The sequence below is a fragment of the Pituophis catenifer genome, unplaced genomic scaffold, assembly GCF_029215685.1.
Source record: "Pituophis catenifer annectens isolate HBS135680 unplaced genomic scaffold, rPitCat1.0.hap2 SCAF_12, whole genome shotgun sequence".
In the NCBI taxonomy this organism is placed as follows: domain Eukaryota; kingdom Metazoa; phylum Chordata; class Lepidosauria; order Squamata; family Colubridae; genus Pituophis; species Pituophis catenifer.
Genome location: NW_027256892.1, coordinates 11,461,407 through 11,475,458, shown reverse-complemented (window position 1 = coordinate 11,475,458; position 14,052 = coordinate 11,461,407). Strand labels below are relative to the sequence as shown.

The 14,052-nt window shown below is 43.2% G+C and overlaps 1 protein-coding gene across 1 annotated transcript in view; it reads right to left on the bottom strand.

Annotated features, from left to right (window-relative positions):
• The window catches only part of TCF7L1 (transcription factor 7 like 1), a 91,516-nt gene extending 78,760 nt beyond the window's left edge, over positions 1-12,756 (bottom strand). Inside the window, exons 1-3 of the mRNA XM_070952203.1 lie at positions 12,493-12,756; positions 12,239-12,302; positions 9,329-9,459 (exon numbers count right to left, since the gene is read on the bottom strand). Coding sequence (XP_070808304.1) covers positions 9,329-9,459; positions 12,239-12,302; positions 12,493-12,756 — 459 coding nt within the window. The remainder of the gene's footprint in view (positions 1-9,328; positions 9,460-12,238; positions 12,303-12,492) is intronic.
• Positions 12,757-14,052: the final 1,296 nt, after the last annotated feature.

Here is a 14,052-nt window from a genome sequence, read left to right as displayed (position 1 = left end):
TCCAAACTGGCAGCAGTCCACTACTGGGGAAAAAAGCTGGAGAATGTTCCCTAAAGTGAAATTTACCTGACTCAGAATTACTAACAGGTTGCAGTACAAAAAGAGTGACAATTCTATAATGCTGAGATTAGAGAGAAATCCTAAAGAATAGGAACCATTCTTCTGGCATTATGGAAGCAGCAAAATCATAACTAAAGCAGTTATTGTTCAACAATGCTGTTTAAAAGAGGCGGTGGTGAGACCTCTCCTCAAGAAGCCTTCCCTGGACCTGGCAGTGTTGGCTAATTACTGTCCAGTCTCCAACCTTCGCTTTGTTGCGAAGGTTGTTGAGTGTGGTAGCACAGCAGCTCCCTCAGTACCTGGATGAATCGGCTTATCTGGATCCGTTCCAGTCGGGCTTCAGGCCTGGGTACAGCACGGAAACGGCATTGGTCGCATTGGTTGATGATCTCTGGAGGGCTCGGGACAGGGGGTGCTCCTCTGTCCTGGTCCTGTTAGACCTCTCAGCGGCTTTTGATACCATCCACCATGGTATCATGCTGCACCGACTGGAAGAGTTAGGGGTGGGGGGCACCGTGTTGCGGTGGTTCTCCTCCTTTCTCTCCGACCGGGCGCAGGCTGTGTTGGCAGGGGGGGCAGAGGTCAACCCCAAGGCCCCTTGTATATGGGGTGCCACAAGGGTTGGTCCTCTCGCCCCTTCTGTTCAACATTTATGTGAAGCCGCTGGGTGAGATCATCCGTGGTTTCGGGGTGAAGTACCACCAGTATGCTGATGACACTCAGCTGTACATCTCCACCCCGGACCACCCCAATGATGCCCTTGAAGTGATGTCCTGGTGCCTGGAGGCTGTACGGATCTGGATGGGGAGAACAGACTCAGGCTTAACCCATCCAAGACCAAGTGGCTGTGGTTTCCGACATCCCGATATAGTCAGTTGGTGCCATCACTGACTATTGGGGGCGAGTCGTTGGCCCCCACGGAGAAGGCTCGCAATTTGGGTGTCCTCCTGGACTCACAGCTGTCTTTAGAACAGCATTTGACGGCTGTGGCCTGGAGGGCATTTTATCAGGTTTGCCTGATTCGCCAGTTGCGTCCCTTTCTGGATCAGGACTCATTAAATACGGTCACTCATGCCCTAGTCACTTCCCTGGACTACTGCAATGCTCTCTACATGGGGCTCCCCTTGAGGAGCACCCAGAGGCTCCAGCTGGTCCAGAATGCGGCTGCGCAGGTGGTTATGGGAGCGACGTGGCGCTCCCATGTGACCCCCCCTCCCTGCACGAGCTGTACTGGCTCCCGGTGGTCTTCCGGGTGCGCTTCAAGGTTTTGGTTACCACTTTTACAGCGCTCCATGGCTTAGGACTGGGGTATCTACGAGACCGCCTTCTGCCACCAGTAGCCTCTCACCGACCAGTACGCTCCCATAGAGAGGGGCGTCTTAGGGTGCCGTCGGTCAGTGTCGACTGGCGGCCCCCAGGGGGAGAGCCTTCTCTGTGGGGGCACCTGCCATCTGGAACGAGCTCCCCCCGGAGATACGGAGGATTTGGGATCTGCGCGCTTTCCGCCGTGCCCTCAAAACATTCTTATTCCAAACCTCTCTTTTAAACTGTTTTAAATTTTATATTTATCTTATAAATTTGGGGTGTTTTAAATTTTGTTTTCTGGGCCAAATTGTTTAATTATATTTTAATGGTTTTTTAACATTTGTATTATATGTATTTTATCTTTTGGCTGTTCACCGCCCTGAGTCCTTCGGGAGTAGGGCGGTATACAAATTCTAATAATAATAATAATAATAATAATAATAATAATAATAATAATAATAATAATAATAATAATAATAATAATAATCCCCACTGAAGACTAAATTGAACAGTTTAACGATGAGCACAAATACAGCCTAAGGAAAAAAACCTGGAAAACTGCAAATTTTCTCAATATCTTACCACAATTTTGCCAGCTGAATTTATTTTGCATGCCACACATTCCCTTGAGAACACCATCTTTTTCTTGTAAATACAAGAAGATTCCATCAATTCAATTCTTTGAAGTAACTATATTTTCAGTATTAGAAAACTGTCAAGAAATATTTTGTTTCCTAGCAATAAAAATGTATTATAATTTTCCAGTGTAAGAAATGTATGTAGCTTTCAATGAAGTTTGTTTTCTGCTGCTTCAGGGGGGTAGGACCTAAAAGGAATTTCATTAAAATATTAGAATGTTTTGAAAGTACAAATTCTTCAGCAGAGGAACAGACTGTATCATTTATGTACTAAATCATAAAATGTGACTTACAACGTTAAATTAAAAACAAAATGATCAACTGGTTAACATGAACATGAACCCAGGCTATTTCCTATGGCATCACAAATTCAGCTTCAGGAGCTTGGAGTTAAAATCCTTTATAAACACTTACCTAGAAATACCGTGTTTCCCTGAAAATAAGACAGGGTCTTATTTTCTTTTGATCCCCGAAATATGGCCTTGGCCTTATTATCAGGGGGTCTTATTATTTTTGAGGTGCAGGAGGCCCCTAAACCTCGGCCCACAGCAGGGGGACTGGTGCCGGAGCACCAACCAGCTGCTTCGCCGGTGCCACTCAGGCCACTGCCTCCAGCAATCGTGGCAGCTTTTTTGTTGCTTCCCATGCAAACAGCACAAGGTGAGGAGGCAAGGGGGCGAAGGGGGGAAACATGCCCCTGCCATCCACATGGAACGGCCTCATGGAGACTGCTCCTCCAAACCCTAGCTCGCACGCCCCTTTTCTTAGTGGCGGCCGCAAAAAGAGTGGCCGCAAAGAAACTCTTGCCAGCCCTAGCCCTATCAACCTGGGACTGGGGGGAGGGGAACTGGCGCCAGAGCTCCGAGCAGTGGTGCGGGCTGTCTGCGCAGCCATGTTGGAGAAGCGAGACATGTGTCTTACCTGATTTCCAGCTTCTGCCATGCCCAGTGAGGGGGGGAAGAAGAGACGGCAAGGGGAGCCCTGTCTCGCTCCATGCATCTCGCTTCTCTGGCGCCCCACCTGCCACTCCCCCTCACCGGCCGAGATCAGCAAACCAGATTCAGGGAGCTGAACACGCTGCCGCCGCCCGGGAAGAAAAAAATGTCAGAAATGGGCTCTCTCACAGCGCCTCCTCTCTCTCTTCTTCTCCCGAGTGGCATTCGGGAGAAGAAGAGAGTGCGTCCGGCTCACCAAAATCTGGCCTGCTGATCTCAGGCAGCAGCGGCTCTGACCCAATCCTCGACGGCAATGCTGCAGGCAAGAACCGGCCATGCCAATCCCGCTTCATGGCTGCGCAGACAGCCTGCACCAGCCACTACTCGGAGCTCCAGCGCCAGTCCTCCTCCCCCCAGTCCCAGGTTGACAGGGCTAGGGCTGGCAGGAGGTTTTTTTTTTTTTTTTTTTTTTTTTTTTTTGCGGCTGCTCTTTGCGGCCGCCACTAAGAGAAGGGGCGTATGAGCAAGGGTTTGCGGGAGTGGCCTCCGCAAGGACATTTCATGTGGATGGCAGGTGTGTGTGGGGCATGTTCCCCCTCCCTTTCCCCCCATCTCCAGCCTCACCTCCTCATGTCATGTTTGCGCAGCAGCTGCACGTGTCTAAGTAGTTTGGGCGGGCTTATTTGGGGGGGGGCTTATTTTAGTGCATGCGCTCGAAAGCCCAATTGGGCTTATTATCTGGACAGGTCCTAGTTTCAGAGAAACACGGTCTCTGAATTCATTCTTAACATTCTAAGAGCAAACATTCATTTTACAAACACATACTCTATACTGATTTTAAAACAAGTACAATATAAAAATATTAATTTTCTTCCGTTCCAGTATCTGATTCAATGTAACATGAGGCAATTTTGGCTACATCACTTTTAATAACCGTGGGGGGAACAGTACATCTTCATCTTAATTCCTTATCAGTTAAGATTTACAATGATAAATCATATTACAGCAAACTGTAAGAATTACTTGGAATTTCACAATTAAAGAGCAACAATAAAAGGAAAACAGTCCTTATGTCCCCAAGCCTACAGCAGGAAATTCTGTGGAACAGAATTTTAGAACAATTAGATAATCTATTGCATTTACACATAATTCAAGAATTTAGAAAGCAGTCCACATGCACTGTGGCACATTAGGACTTGTTGGTTTCTGGCCATTTTACCTCTAAAAGAAGGGACATCTTCAGTCGAAAGAAATGATCTAAATAAAAGACAGATTCAGACAAAACAAGCCTGCTCTTACATAAATAACAATAATCCAGGTATCACAGACAAGTTGAATAAAATGATTTCTAATGATCTCCATATAAAAATAGTACAACTGCTATCAATTTATTGTAACCACTCTGCAAGGGGTCTTCAAGAATCCATTCATCACTAATGCTACAAAATTCTGAATCCATTCATCACTAATGCTACAAAATTCTATCAGTTTAAACTGTTTTTATAAGCAAAAGTGAACTCTTAATTTAACTGGGCAAATTTTTAGAAAATGGTTAATCTTCTTATACAAACACTCAGGTAATGTTTGTTTTAAGATTATACCTGCTATGAAATGTCTGCATATAATTAAATTTCCAAGTAGGGGATTTAGGGCTTTCTAAAATAACATTTCCTATCATTCGTAATCTGGCATGGCCAATGGGGCTATGAAGTTCTAGGAATTTAAAAGGCCCAGGATCACCATCAATCTAAATTTGAGGAAAAAGTATTTTCCTTTAAATAGCACAAGGAAAATGCACTTTTACTTCTTCTGGAAGTATAATAAAACTTTATGTCATTACATCTATCTTTCGAATTTATGGATTAATCCAAAGGCAGTAAAGCCACAAGACTGGTGATACTTGCTGAAGAAATTGATAAAATGTTCATGGACAACTCAAAGGAGAATAATAGATTCACATGATAAGGAAGCAGGTAGGGAATCTCTAATGGCCACAAAACACAATGAGCTCCTGAGGGTTATGGCATCTGTAGAATTTGGAATTGGAGTTGGAACACTGGGGGGGCTGGCCTCTAGAGAATTCAATTTACTGTCTAACGCTTGGTCAATTTGCTTAATCACTTTTTAAAATGTCTGCGGGGACACACAATGTCAGCCCATTAACAGCTTTTAAATGGCTTAAGTCTCCTCTTAAATGAGAAAAGCAGAACAAACAAGAGATAGTTGCAAGATCTGTCTATGTCATAATTCTTTTATTTTTATTTTTTTTAAATTTGATTTATATGCCGCCCTTCTCTGGAGACTCAGGGCGGCTTACAATGTGTTAAGCAATAGCCTTCATACTTTTGTATATTTATACAAAGTCAGCTTATTGCCCCCACAAACTGGGTCCTCATTTAACCTACCTTAGAAAGGATGGAAGGCTGAGTCAACCTTGAGCCTGGTAAGATTCGAACCTGCAGAAATTGCAGGCAGCTGTGTTAATAACAGGGTGCATTAAACCACTGTACTACCACGTGTTTATTTTGCCAGTCAAAATTTAGAGTGATGTATTAAGTCACTGCTACACTGTGCTCCCAATTATTCTCTCCCAAAGAAAAAGGAAAAATAATACAATGATTAATTTCTCTTTGAACTATTAATATGATATTTTCTAGATGTTTACTGAGGATATCTTAAGCTTTATTTTGTCATTTTATTAACAAAAATTACTATAACCTGCAAGACCAATAAACTATTATTTCTCTATTTTTAACATTTCCTTATGTAAATCAAAACAAATAAACCAAATGGTATTCAGAAATCTTATATAACCAAAATGTATGCAAATATAAAGAAAAAATCTGAAATCTTACATGCACCTAAAGGGGAAAAAACTGAACAACTTTTTACTTTTATGTAAAGGAAATTTCTTTGAAGTTGTTAATCAATTCAGTTAACCAGTTAAAAGCTCCTAAGGAAACTCTATATAACAAACTTGTGCTTCAGGCAGCAACTTAAGACATCTGGATATTATATTCATTTTTAAATTAAAAATATTGAGACCAAGAGTATGTTTTTTAATTTATCAGTTCACTTTAACCCATATGTAAAGTCTTTAACCAGAGTTGAGATGGGCTAAAAACTCATATAATTGTATTTTCCTTTTCCACCATGAATTTTTCCTTCTATTCTGAGAGAAATTAGTGGCATAGGATTAAATTTACAGTACTATAGCTTTATTAGAAGCTAATTTTAATCAGACATTATAAATCTGCTTAAAGAGTGGAGTTCATATTTTGATTAAAAGTTGATGTTAGCAGCATTAATTCAGATAAAACAATAGTGTTTCTCAATCTCAACATTAACATGTGCTGAAGTTGAGAAGCACTGGAATTATACCCTATGGCTACCGCTATTAAAAAAAGAGGAAAGCCTATGCTGCACAGCTTCATACAATCTTAGACTGGAAGGTAAGTAAAAGGGCACCAAGTCCAATTCTCTGAACATTTCAGGATTCACTGTATCCTTTTTTTACTTCCTCTTTTACCACTTTCAAAGGATTCATTACACTATCCCTGATCAATGACTGCCCTTTTTTGAAAATCTCCAGGAAAGGGAAAGAAACCCCTCCATCTGGTAGCTCATTCCATGATTAGCAGCTCTTGCCACCAAAAATCTTCCTAATGTATAATCTATATCTATATCCTTGAAATTTCATCCCATTACTTCTAGTCTCATCCACTGGATATTTGAAGAGAGATCATGTCCCTACTCAACTTTACTTTTGCAATTTAAACATACCTAGTTCTTTTAACCATTCAGCATAGGACTTATTGTGCTTAAGAAGCATATTTTATACTAGAACTGTAGTATAATAGCTTACCTTAGCTAGAGTCAACATATCTGAATCTTTATTAACAGCAACTTTATGATAATATAGCCATTAATTCCTGAGAAAATTAGGATGGTATAGGAATGCCTGCAAAGTACAGCATGGTCATATTGTTTATTGGTCCCCAAGGACACATGGAAGCTCTTTTGAAAGAGCCTGGTAGAAAGTTTGAGGTCACTATCTTGCCTATAGTGTCCAGATAAACCTTGGTATGCTTAACAGAAATCAAGGTTTTGGAGGATACACTTGACCTTCGGAAAACTTCCATACCACGACAAGTCAAACTATAATTAAAAGAGTAAAACAAAGGACAATGTACATAACTACCCCAAGTTCTTTGAATGTCTTGTAAACATACTGTGTCCATATGTAGTGCTAAGTCATAATGGGATTTGTTTGCTTTGGCTTTAGCACAGGGCTACAAAACTCTGAACCAAGAAGTGGCAACAAAAAAACATTTTACTGTCATCTAGCAATTGCCTGGATTTTTGTGGCCCAAATCTAGTAGCTTACTTTAAACCCAGCAAAGTTGGTGAAGTTTTATAGTTTTCCCACAATGAGAGAATCCAGCTGCTATGGCTTAGTAAATGATTAGTAAATCATGGTGGTAATATCTTAGAATGATATGGGAATGCTTCAAAATTTATAACAACTATGATTATTAATAAACATTTATATTTAACATTTTGTTTGGATACTAATGTCATTACTGATCTTACTGCTACCAAAATAGAATACAGTGTTTCCTGTCTTAATTAATTGCCAGGTAATAAAAATGTCAGATAATACTATATTGATATTTATTATGATTACATCGATAAACCAGATAGACATTCCCAGATTCTTAGGACTCTTACTTATTTACTAAGCATTCAAGCTTTATGTAAGTTCTGCTGGGCAACTTTCACAGTATACCTAACACAAAAAGATACTTCTGGAAACCTGGAAGCAAAGTATTAGTACAACGAACTAATATACCCCAGCAGCTACTAGTCAAGGACATTCTGGCTCTGATACTAGAAATAAAATAAAACTATCATGAATGGTAACTGCTAATACATTTTTTCTCCATGACTACTAATTTCATCAAGCTATCTACAACTTAGGATCAATATCCTAGCCAATCACTTGCCGTGAGCCACTCTTAAGAACAGATTTTCTCAATCCTGGCTTCCAAGTATTATTACATTATATTACAGTTCCATCAACCACAGCCAGCAGAGTCAATAGACTGAACTTCATATACTGCAGAAAATTCAGAGGTTTGTTGTAAGTAGTATACAAGTTTTATAAGGCTTGCAAACATTTAGGAAGTGAAAATAAACTCAACAAAAGTCTTATGTTAAAGGACAGTGTGAATAAGCCACGGTATTGAGCAGGCTGTCCTTGACGGTAAATTGAGCAGGCAGAACTTCAGAGCTAGAATCCTCTCTGCCACTACCTAATGGATATCTAGATTTTTTGCAAGCCTGATAGTCCTAATTAAGATTCCAAGGAAAACAAGAATTATTTATTTGGTGGATTTACATGAGAGCCTATCTCATGTACATGACTCTGGACTGTTTATAATACTAAAAATATCTACAAAAATACAAAACTCATAGCAGTCAGGAAAAAAAATTTGCAAAGCCACAAGCCAACATTCAACATAATCAAAAAACAGGCTCCTCCCCACTCTTGGGAATCCCAGACTCAAGCACAGAGCTTCTCCTCAGAGCCTTATGGAAGGCCAACAGGGACAGGAGCAATCTGATCTCTAGAGGGATTGTATTCCATAGGGCAGATGCCAGGACATAATAGACTTTCTTCCAAGTTTCTATGAAAAGCATTGGAAAATATAGAGTAACATATGTCTGATAACTGATAAAGTTAAGTTCCCTTTTATTTTATCTACACTGTATTAGTACAGATCTAACCTATCCCACTACCTTTCCTGTATACATGCTCCTAAGTGGCAATTAAAAATATTATGCTATAGTTCTTTTTTTCACCAATAGCCTTCTCTTAAATCCAACTCTGTCATCTAGTCATCCTCCTTTTTCATATCCAGAATTCTATTCAGAATTTTTTTATTCATTAAATATATTTTATTCCACTTTGCATCATAGAAAAACCTGGAGCATCTTTTCCAAAATAAACAATTCACTGAAAATGCAAATAAACTGTTCTGAACTGTGGAATAGATGGGCCAAAATGAGACAAAATCCTATGAAAACATTTATCTTCAATATATCCAATGTGGTGAAACATTTTCAATGTTATAAATTATTACGCTGTAAATCTGGCAGAGAAGTGTAGAAGAGATTGCCTAATTTCAGACTCCTTATCTGAAAGGGTTCTATTTCTAACACTTCCAGCTTTAAAAGACTGACTGCTTATTATAGTCAGATACCAAATGTAAAGCAACACCCTTCAGTGGGGCTAAAGGGCATTTAAAACCATTCCATCTAATTTAAATTCCCCTTCATAGAAGAAGACAAAAATTAATTATACATATTGCAAAACAAAGTACTTACTGTTCGAGCACCACTTGGAGACAAGGCTCCACTAGGAAGGTAAGGGCTTCCCAGCTCTGGGATCATCAAGAAAGGATAACTTGGATAAGGAGTCCCTTTAAAAAAACCTCCATCTTGCTGTCTTCTAATTACTATGGAAGAAGGAAGATATTAGCTATAAACATTCAGAGAGTAAAACCCCCTGACAAATGGCAAAACAACCAACTTAAGTTTGTATGAATTACAAAAGTTAAAATTCTAACTCTAACAATTATATAAGATCACACTCAAGAAAAACTAGCTACGATCACAAAGCAGAGAAAAATTAGCATTGAAGCAAAAAGTACTAAGCAAGATGAAACTGTATTTATTCCATTTTATTATCTAGTACTCATGTCTTGAAACGAATTTGAAACAACAGAAATTACTGTACTTTTAATTAAAGCAAGCAACTAATCAAAAAGTCAGCCTTCCATCCTTTCTAAGGTAGGTAAATTGAGGACCCAGTTTGTGGGGGCAATAAGCTGACTTTGTATAAATATACAAAAGTATGAAGGCTATTGCTTAACGCACTGTAAGCCGCCCTGAGTCTCCGGAGAAGGGCGGCATATAAATCAAAAATATATTTTTTTAAAAAGTCGATCTTTATCTCATAGTTATATTTATCCACAAGAAAATATAACATCACAAGTTTCATTCAAATGCTTTAAGTCAAAACCTATTGTCCTTTTTTCCCCATACAAAACATCAAATTATAATTTGCTTAACTATAATTTACTCAATAAATCACATGAAAAGATTCACAAAAGTAACAAATTTAAAAAATGGCTCAGCACTTGGACCCTCCAGCAATTTAATGCTTAATGTCCAGGATGGCTTGGTCAATCTTCAGTTATGCAAATAACACTTAGAAAACAACTTCACTCTTTTAGTTAATAATGTTAAGCACCTATGTTAGATAAATGCAGGCTTGCTATGATAAATATGTACTGCCAAGTAATGAGTTTTTATAAAAAAGCTATTTTTCCTCCCTATGGGCCATTCATTAATACAAACTGCAGAGTTGCAAACTTCCCAAAGTTTTTCTTTGGGACAAAAGTTGAGGAAATATATGCAGGTCTGTCACCTTTCATTCAATGAGCTAGAGATTTATGCAATCATGTCTTAATGTCTGCACTCACACCAAAGTACCACTGGATCATTTATCAAGATTAAATGCAGTCCAAAATTCTACACAAATAACATTAATTATAACTTTTACTTCACCTACTGTATGCTGTTAAAATGAGGGAGTTGTAACAATAAGAGTTGTCCCCCCCCCACCCCCATGTGCAAAAAAACAAACTTAGGGAGGAATCCACCTAATATTAGGTTAATTTTACACTTAGTACCAGCAAGCAATTCTCCCTGAACCAAGCAACGCTTATTTCCGAGTAAACACTTTACATACTTTAAACTTCACACAGCAATTTCTATATTTAGAAATAAACTGTATTAATTTTAATGTTTTAAATAAATGTATTCATAAAATTGATCCTTTGCAATGGATCATTAAGGAATTTGTAGACTTTACTTTTTAAGTTACATGAACAATTAGAAAATCACTAGTGGGTGAATTCTGACTTTTCCATTCAAAGTTCTGTGATGCACTTTTTAAAAATTTGGGCTAAAGCCTACTACTGACTTTGAAATAATTCCAATCCAGGCCAAGGGGACTTATTCCCTTGTCAAGCAGCAATTCTATACATTCATATGAACTTAAGAAAACATTTCTGCATAAACATGCACAATGTTAAAACTATTCCTCTCACTGATCCTAAACTTCTTCATTCAGAAGTAAAATGGTGCCTCTTGTTTGACAACACTGATAAATTTACCATGTACATTCAAAAAGTACTATTTTTTAAAAGAGCTATAGGTCACCATATGCTTTGTTTACTCAAAGTAAATCTTGTAACTTCAAGGAGTCATGGGAGGTATTCCTCAGCCCTACAAATTTAACACTAAAGTCTCAGCACGATTGCTGCTAATATAGAATATTTGTAGTTCAGGTTGAAATGAGAGTTCCTTGGTGCTCTCTGACCTTGCCTAGTTTTTTGCAGACATTTCATTACCCATTATCATATTCATTATCAGTGTTACTGACGTTGCCTAGTTTGAGTTACTGGCACTGATGATGGTCACTAGAACTCATGTCACCTAGTTTGGGTAATGAAACCTGTACAAGAAAACAAGTAAGCATCCAAGGACCCCTCAGGATAGCTGTACCTCGATCTTCAAAGGCAGCTACTAAAGAGCAGAATCCCGTACAGTCAAGAGCCCGTCAATCTGCGCGTTTCACTGCGACTCGGCTGCCACTTTAAACCCACTTACCCACGGGTAATTTCCATTCCAAAAACGGTCTGTCCCAGAGCAAAAACCATTGTCAGCCACTTTTTAGCTGGCTGGGATTACTTGGGGGGGGGGAGGTTTCTATCTTTTGTGCGGAAGCAAGCAAGCAAAAAGGCAGGAGAACCCCCCTCCGTGCTCCAGCCAAACAGCGCCTTTGCTAAGACGGCCAACTTCACTTGGGAACCAGCCCCCCCACCCTCCGCTGCGCGGGGGTTCCAAATCCGGATTAGGATTCCGCGCTCGGACCGACGACCGAGGAAACCCGCACAGGCAGGGCAGAGGAAACTCTTTACAGAAAAATAAGGGCCGGGGACAAACTCGCCGCCCTCGTCGGATTTCCAGAGCAACCAGCTCGGGATCAGGGCCCAATTCGGGGAAGGCAATCCGGAGGAGATCGGGAGGGCCGGCCCGGGGAAGCTCCTCCTCGTCCCAGAACACGACGGGAACACCACGGAGAAGCGCAGGTCGTCGTCGCCAGGCCGCCCGCCCCACTTCCCCGCCCGTCCCCGCACTTCGCAGGACGGCTCCATGGCTCGCTACCTTCGGCTGCAGAGTCCCGCGGCTTCTGGAAACTTTCCCGCGGCGGCTGAGGCGGCCTCTCCGACTGGGGTGGGGGGATAGAAAGAGGAGGGTGAAGGGGGGGAGACAAAGAAATGGGGTTGAGACGACGCGGCCAAAAGCGCCCCCGGCGAATCTCACCCCCCCACACACACACACCAGCCCCCCCATTTCCGCCCCCTCCCCGGCCGCCCCGCGCGCGCCTCTCCCCGCCGCCGCCGCCCTCGCGCTTTTACCTCAGAGTCGGACCCGGAGGCGCTGCCGCCGCGGTTCTCGGACTCGTGGACGAGCGAGGACTTGAGCTCGTCCAGGTCGCCATGAGCCGAGCCGCGCCCCCCGGCGCCCTTGTCCTGCTCGTCGCCCTCATCCTGGAAGGCGATGAGCTCGTCCGGGGCGCCCAGGTCGTCGCTGCTGCTGCCGGCTCCGCTGCTGCTACTGCCGCCGCCGCCCGCTCCTCCTCCTCCACCGGCGGCGGCGGCGGCGGGCTGCAGCTGAGGCATAGTACGGCGGGGTCCCGGTGCGGCGGGCGGCCGCTCCGCGCACCCCGCCTGCCTCAGCCCGGCCTCCCGCCTCAGCCCCGTCCCGCCGCCGCCGCCGCCGCCCCGACAAAAGTTTTGACACTCGCGGGAAGGGAGGCGGAGGCGCCACGGAGCTTCCCCTCCTGCGGCGTCGAGGGAGCGCGGAGAGGCGGGAAAAGGCCAGGCGGCGCCGGACGGTGAAGGCTGGGCGGCGGCTGAGAGAGCCCGGGTGGAAGTCGCTCGCTCCGGCGACCGGAGGGGTCCCCTGCTCAGCCCACCCGGGGAGGGTCGAGAATGCGAGCGAGGGGCCGGGAAGGAGGAGGAGGCGGAGGAGGAGCTCCCGCTGCAAATTGACACCCCGGGCGAGCGGGAGTAGGGGAGGGGGAGGAGGAACGCCCCCCCGCCAGACACCCCTTTCCGCTCCTCATCCCCCTCCGCCCCCACCCTTTTCTCCCGGGACCCCCCAGCGCCGCGCCCCCTCTCCGCGCAAGGCGTCCCCTCCCGCTTTCCCCCGGTGCGCGCACTTTTCCTTCTCTCTTCCCACTTTTATTGTGATTTAAAAGCGGGGCGGGGTGGGGGGGGGAGGCCGTTTTGGAGCGGGTCTTACTCCCGGGCTCTGCCTTTTCTTTTTCTCCCTCTTGGAAAGGAGAGATGCAGAAACAAGGGATCGCTGGAAGCAAACGGGGGGGGGGGAGAAGAGAGGCGGACCTCGTTGCAAAGGCTCGCCTGGCCAAATAAAAGCAAGGAATCCCGAAGGAGCCGCCTTTCGCTACCCCACACACACACACCCACCCCCTCCCGGATCCCTGATTGCTAAATCTTTGCGGGCGGGTTTGCATTTCAATGGATGGGATAAAGAGGGATCTTTGCAGCCCGTTCCTGTGCAAGGTAACTTTGAGAAGTCAAACGGGGTGGGGTGGGGGAGGCTGCAACCTAAGTGTGTTTCCTTCCGATCTGGAGAGTTAAGTCCCGTGGAATTTGGAAGGATTTGCTTCGCGAGTGAGCGCCTTTAAGTTTACATGGCGTGCCTGGTCAGAGAGGTCTTCTCCAGATACTCAGCGCCGCGTATGGAATAAACTGCTTGACAGCCATGATGATAGGAGAGTTCAAAGCAAAATCCGGTTCAATTCAGCGGGAGCATAAATTGCCAAGCGCTCGAAATTGCAGCCATTATCCCGCTGCTTCCTTTTTTTTTTTTTTTTGCAAAGCAGCTAAAACTCTTAAACACATTGTCCAACAAGTTGCTAATAAGACAACACCTACAAGAGTAGTGAGTGA